The sequence below is a fragment of the Gastrolobium bilobum genome, unplaced genomic scaffold (genome assembly GCF_033153095.1).
Source record: "Gastrolobium bilobum isolate Gb01-03AN ecotype WA unplaced genomic scaffold, APGP_CSIRO_Gbil_v1 utg31293, whole genome shotgun sequence".
NCBI classification, from domain to species: domain Eukaryota; kingdom Viridiplantae; phylum Streptophyta; class Magnoliopsida; order Fabales; family Fabaceae; genus Gastrolobium; species Gastrolobium bilobum.
The window spans coordinates 1-6802 of NW_026898818.1; the positions used below are offsets into that span (position 1 = coordinate 1).

Consider the following 6802-nt stretch of genomic DNA (forward strand, 5'->3'; position numbering starts at 1 on the left):
AAAATCCACTGGAAAAATAAACTTGTCCATCTTGACCAGAACATCTTCAACCACACCTTTTGGTCTTTTGATGGATCTATCAGCAAGGTGCAATATAAGATTAGTATCCTTCAGGGTGTTGATTCCCAAGGCTCTACATACAGTCAAAGGCATCAGATTTATGCTGGCCCCCAAATCACAAAGTGCCTTCCCTACTTCCACATCTCCAATGGCAATAGGGATGCTGAAACTTCCAGGATCTTTCAATTTTGGTGGAAGCTTCTTTTGGATCAGGGCACTACACTCTTCTGTCAAAGCCACTGTCTCACCATCCTTCAATTTCCTCTTCTTAGACAGAAGATCCTTCGTAAATTTGGCATAGTGAGGCATGTTCTCCAGGGCCTCAGCAAATGGAATGTTAATCTGCAACTTCTTAAAAATATCCAGAAACCTTGCATAGTGCTGCTTCTGGATTTCCTGCTTCAACCGTTGAGGATAAGGCACTTTAGCATAAGGAGATAGGTTAATTGGCTGGTCCTTCTTGTCAGCCATCTTCTTCTCCCACTTCATCAACTTCTTCGGTGAAGAACTCTTTTCAACCACTACCTCTTCTTCCTTTTTCTTTTCCTCAACTTCCTCTTCTTTATCATTTTCAACTACAACATCTTCAACAACAACTTCCTCCACACTTTTCTTTTCTCCCACTTTCTTCTCATCCACTTTCTTGTTCACCGGTTAGAGCAGAAGCCCACTTCTTGTAATGATGGACTTGCAGTGCTCCTTTGGATTCACCATAGTATCACCAGGGAACTTTCCCTGTGGCCTCTCAGCTATCTGCCTAGACAACTGACCAATTTGTGTCTCCAAATTCCGGATGGTTGCTTCCTGGTTTCTGAATGTTGTCTTAGTCTCCTGCATGAAAGCAGAAGTCTCTTCCCTGAAAGAATTTGACCCCTGGATGTAATCTTGAGTAGTCTTTGATAACTGGGCAAAAGCTTTTTCCCATGCAGTAGTATCACTTGGCTGTGATGAGTGTGTTGGAGGAGGATGTAGTGGAGGATTCAACTAATGGTTGGAACTATAACTGAACCCTGGGTGTTGATTCTTGTTCTTCCATGGTGGCACATACACATTTCGCCCCTGGTTGTTGTAATTCCTCTGGTTGTTATGGTCATACCACACTCCATTAACTTCTGCTTGTTCAGCAGGTCTCCCACAATCACAATCATCTGTAACATGGCTTTTCTCACAACTGGCACACACAAAATTAGTGTCCACAGAAGCAACCTTCTGAGAAGAAAGCTGCTTAGTGAGAGAATCAATTTGTTGTTGTTGTTGTTTCTGCACTTGCTGCATCTGGTCATTCTTGGCTAATAAAGCATCATAGCCATCCAATTTAATAATTCCCATTCTTCTGTCATTCACTGGAGCATTGTCAAACTCCTGAGATGCTAAGGACTCAAATATGTCCAGCGCTTCTTGAGGAGTCTTGGTTGTCAATGAACCACCAGCTGTGGCATTCACCAATGTCCTAGTAGTGGTTGTTAACCCCTGGAGGAAGATTGCTGCTTGATTCCACACTTCTATCCCGTGTTGTGGGCATTTCCTCAAGAGTATCTTGAACCTCTCCCAGGCCTCATAGATAGACTCTAATTCTTTTGCTTGAACCCTGTAATCTCATCCTTCAACTTTGCCCTCTTGGATGCTGAAAAGAATCTGCCCAAGTTGTAATACTTCCTTGTGGTAGTGACTGTAGCCATCTCCTGGCATCATCCTTCAGTGAATGAGTAAAAAGCCTCAAAAGAATGGCATCTCTGGACACTCCATTAATCTTCACAGTGTCACTTAACAACAAGAAATTTTCAATGTGCAGGTATGGATCCTCTGCACTTGTTCCAGCAAACTGTTCTTTCTGCACCAACTGTACCAGTGCAGGCTTCAATTCGAAATTATTGGGCTCTACTGTAGGTCGAACCACACTTCCAATGGGTGGAATGACAGCAGGAGTCATGTAATCTCCCAGTGTCCTCTGTGGTGGTTGCACATGGTTTTCTGCCATATTCTCTTCTTGTACTGTAGTACTTGGTTCACCACTTGGTTCCTCCCTTTCCAGTAATTGCCTTCTTCTGGCTGCCCTTCTGTTCCTTCTAATTGTCCTTTCTAACTCTGGGTCAAACAACAAAGAAGTTGAATCAAAAGTACCTTGCATACACCAGAATTAAAATGGAACAAAAATTCATACAACAAAAATATAAAATACTGAAAATGAAAGATTCAATCTTAACAACTAATGGTGTCTGTCAATGTTGAAAAACAAATTCCCCGGCAACGGCGCCAAAAACTTGTTGTCGGATTAGCAAGTGTACTAGTCAAAGAGGTAATAAAATGGTGAGTAAAGATTGTTCCCACGAGGAATTGTGTCAAGCACTGACTAACCAAATATTGTTAAGTTGAATCAACCAAAAGATTATGAATTGCATTTATTTCTTGTCACCAGAAATTAAATTTGAATAAAATTAAAGAATTGATAAACAAATAAAGTGTGAATATAATTTAAAACAAGTAGTCAGATGTCAATTTCCCTCAAGAATGAATTTATGGATGAACCAATTTCCATGATGAATATCTACTATGTAATGTTGATCAACCTTTTTCTTATCATCAAGATGTAATGTCTTACTACCTTGAAAGACACATTAATTAGAAACCCCAATCTCTTGGTGATTCCTTTCTTAATACATGCATTAATTACTAAGGTCTTAAGATCACATCAGAAATGCTAGCATCAATGTCTTGACTACTAGAACACTGATGATGAAGTTGTCAAATATAGAAACAGTGTAAACATGTCTGTTCTACACTACTCCTTAACATGAAGAATTAATCAAGACAACTTCATACAAATCACATAATAAATAAACAAGACATCTAATTAACCATTTATAAATTCAAACTTGAGTTCCATTGAATCAAACTACAAAGAACTTTACTCAGACATAATTGAAATATAAACAAAGGAAGAAGAAAGATCAAACTCCATTGTCATGATAGTAAGTCTTCAATCTTCAAGTGCAATTACATAGGAAACTAACTAATACAAGAACTAAGTCCTAAAGAATTTGGAAAGTAAGAGAGAGAAGAGAAGTCAGATCAGAGGAACTGATATTAGAGAGAGAGATAGAATCAGAGATATAACAAATGTGAAGGCCCTTGCCTTTTATAGTGTTACAAATTATAACTGAAAACTAACATGGGCGCTAAAACGTTCATGAATGGGCGTTTTAGCGTCCATGTTTGACGGATGCCCAACTGCTTTTAACTAACTTGGGCGCTAAAACGTGAACAGTTGAACGTTTTAGCGTCCATGTCTGGTGAATGCTCAACTGCTTCCAACTGACTCCAACGCTAAAACACTTGGTTTGGACGTTTTAGCATTCGAGACCAGAGTCTTTTTCCAACAGCAGGGCGCTAAAACGTTTGATCAGGAAGTTTTAGCGCCCAAGACCAGCAACTTTTGTCCTCAGATTGCAGCAGCGCGCTAAAACGTTCTGTGTGAATGTTTTAGCGCTCAGCACCAGCAACTTTTGTCCTTCGTTTGCAGCAGCGCGCTAAAACATTCTGTGTGGACGTTTAAGCGCTCAACACTTAGGCATTCTCCCTTTCTCCAGAATCTTCTTCTTTCTTTCTGCTTCTCCTTAAGCTTCATTTCCCTACTAGACAGTCTAATTTTTCAACAAAACTTTCAGAACTTGTACTTGAGGGAATTCCAGGACATTAACCTTTTTTTCATCCAATTAATCACACAAATTGATACTAATTCATGCTGAAAAACCTGATGAACTAGGGGTTTATCACTCACCCCAAATAAGGCAACAAAGCCCACATAAGTCACAACTCAATAACAACATAAAGATAAAGGCGGAAAACATAAACAGCATCCAATCCAGCCATGCCAGCATATAACATATAACAACAATAATCATCAACTAAGCTCTGGCCTCCTGCCGCGAGAGACATCAGTCCCCATACTACCTGAACCTGAAATAAGCATTCCCCAAACGTGGGGTGAGATCTCTAAACAAGAAATCTCAGTAAGGCATGGGGTCCTCAAGGATCTTCCACCCCAAGCTGACTTACATGTGCAATATAAGTTCAAAAGCAGTTTATCATCATCAGTTCTAAAATAGTGCAATGCAGCAGATAATCATGTCATGTGTGTCAATTCTATTCTACTGGCCAGAGAAATGCAGGATTTATATACGCCAAATACCCACACATAGTGCAAGATGTAAGAACCCGCACCGTTAATTAAGGTATTTAATTAATAAATTACGAGAAAATAGGAAATGATTCCATAATTGACTTTAATAATTATTATGAGGCTTTAATAATTATAGTTAGTGAGTAATAATGCTGAAAGTCGCTTTTCGGAAGAAAAGTGCAGGTACCGGTTCTGCTAGTCGGTATAAATGCGTGCCGAAAAAGTATCCCGGAAAATTAATGTAAGTGCATGATAATTACTAGAATAATATGTAGGACTTGTAAAACGAGTTTCAAGTCCAGATAATGAGAACTGGTGCTGGAAACCAGTACTGGCTTGGAAAAGCGCGTACAGGAAAAGTGCTCATAAAATTATAAGAAAAATATGATAAATCTTAGAAAATTATGTAGTTTCATAATCCAAAGTTTGGGATTAAAATGCTAAGCGTAGAAATTAAAGTTAATACTATGTCTTTTATGGCTAAGTGGCTATATATATGCATTTTAGCACATAACCCTAGGCATACCAGAATTCCTACGTGAGGCACTTGGTGGGCTGAGGGTGGTTTACTGTTCCATTGCCTCCTTTCACCATTTTTGAACTCAAGTTGTCACCTTTACTTGATTTCTTCCCTCTTTGAGCTTGTTTACACTTAAGAACATGCATGGTGAGGAAGTGTGAGGGCGTATTCTGAGTTTCCATCCTCTGTGTGTGGGTGAGTGTGCTGGTTTTGGGTGGTGTGGTTGCTGAAAGCCATAGTTATGGCATTTTGGAGGTCCAAGTGGTGACCTTTGATGAGAAGAACCAACCCTTGTGAAGCCATTTTCGTGCATCTTTCTTGAGTCAGACTTGAGGGGCTGTGTTGAGCTCCAAGAGCATCTCCTTCTCTGTTTTAAGCCTTTGGTAAGTATACCAACCTTTGATCTTGAGTTTAATGCTTAAAAATGAAAGCTTGATGCATGTTAAGGTCAAAAGATGATAACTTGTTGTGGGGTAATGTTGAACACACCTAGAAATGCATGTTTAGGTGTTTAAAATCGGTAAAAACCCAACCTTGGAAGGATATCTTCACGAAAATGCAGAAACTGCATTCTGTCGTGAAATATCCGGATATCGGCCCGTGGAATATCCGGATATGGGATATCCGGATATGATATCCGGATATGTGTATTCGGATATGGGGTTTTGGGATATCTGGATACTAGATATCCGGATATGGGATTCTGGATATCCGGATATTGCATATCCGGATATGTCCAGTGAGATATCCGCATATTGCATATCCGGATATGTCCAGTGAGATATCCGGATATTGCATATCCGGATATGGTCCCGAGGAATATCCGGATATTCTGGGATTTCGTAGAACAATAGTTGTGCTGTGTGTACAGTAGGCTATTGGGGGTTTGTGGACCCTAGATTGATGAAGTTGAACTTCTGTATTTAATGGACTAAGCCAGAATCATGGGATTAAGGGCTTGTGGCTTTGTTAGAAGCTTTAAGACTTGAAAACGTAATGAAAAGGCGTTGTCTCAATATTGTATGCTTGTGGTGCATGTTGTTGATGTATTGTTGGTCCATAACAGATTGTGAATCTGTTGTGTTGGACTTTGAGCTGTGGACTCTTGGCTTTTGGAGTTAGCTTGCAAGGTAAGCTTTCGTGTCCTCGGTTTAGCCATGTTGTGGTTCCACCATGTCCCATGGGGGTATGGTTTATGCATGTTGTGTACATGCTTTTGGATATTTGATATGTTGATTGAACTTTACATGTAATGGCTTTTAATATGCATGTGTTGTTTCATCTTGACGGGAAGCCTGAGTATGTAGCGCCATACAAGACGGTGTACCGGGGTGAATGCAAGTGGTACTTGCACGGTGTGTAGGTGATAGACGTATACCTGCACTGTCTCTGGCCAGTAGATTAGTATTGACACACATGACATGATTATCTGCTGCATTGCATTGTTTTTGAAATGATAAATGATAAACTGCTTTGAACTTATATTGCACATGTAAGTGAGCTTGGGGTGGAAGATCCTTGAGGACTCACTGACTTACTGAGATTTCTAGATTAGAGATCTTACCCCACGTTTGGGGAATGCTTATTTCAGGATCAGGTAGTATGGGTACTGATGCCTCAGGCGGCAGGAGGCCGGAGCTTAGCTGATTATGTTTTACTGCTTTATGTTAGCATGACTGGATTTGGATGCTGTTTATGTTTTCCGCTATTTATGATATGTTGTTGTTGAGACTGATGTTGGGCATGTTGCCTTATTTGAGTGAGTATGGGGATTGTCCATGACACTATATGTTAGTACTTGTAGTTTGGAGTTGTATAAACTGTTAGATGGTCCGGTCTACATTGTTGTAGTTCCGTGACTAGAGCCACAATTATATTATCTATGTTATGAGGTATTTCAGTTAGCTGTTTTAGTGCATTTACATACAGGCGATGTTTTATTAATTGATTATTAAGCAAGCTGGTAATGTTAATGGCATCATAATTGAAAAGAAAAAGTAATTCCGCATTTTTAATTAAGCGCAGCTTAATACGATATTATG

At 39.7% G+C, this 6802-nt stretch overlaps 1 protein-coding gene and 1 non-coding gene across 2 annotated transcripts; one reads left to right on the forward strand and one right to left on the reverse strand.

The window, feature by feature from the left end:
* Positions 1 to 36: 36 nt before the first annotated feature.
* On the reverse strand, positions 37 to 2188 carry LOC133284360 (uncharacterized; the record flags this gene model as incomplete). The annotated part of the gene is made up of 4 exons (XM_061481362.1): positions 1714 to 2188; positions 1070 to 1490; positions 772 to 916; positions 37 to 702 (listed from the first exon to the last, which is right to left on the reverse strand). Coding segments are annotated over exons 1-4 (1707 nt in total), but the record flags the coding sequence as incomplete, so codon positions are not given.
* LOC133284361 (small nucleolar RNA R71) lies at positions 1565 to 1670 on the forward strand. Its single transcript, XR_009747891.1, has one exon. It is a non-coding gene; the product is annotated as a small nucleolar RNA R71 (small nucleolar RNA).
* Positions 2189 to 6802: the final 4614 nt, after the last annotated feature.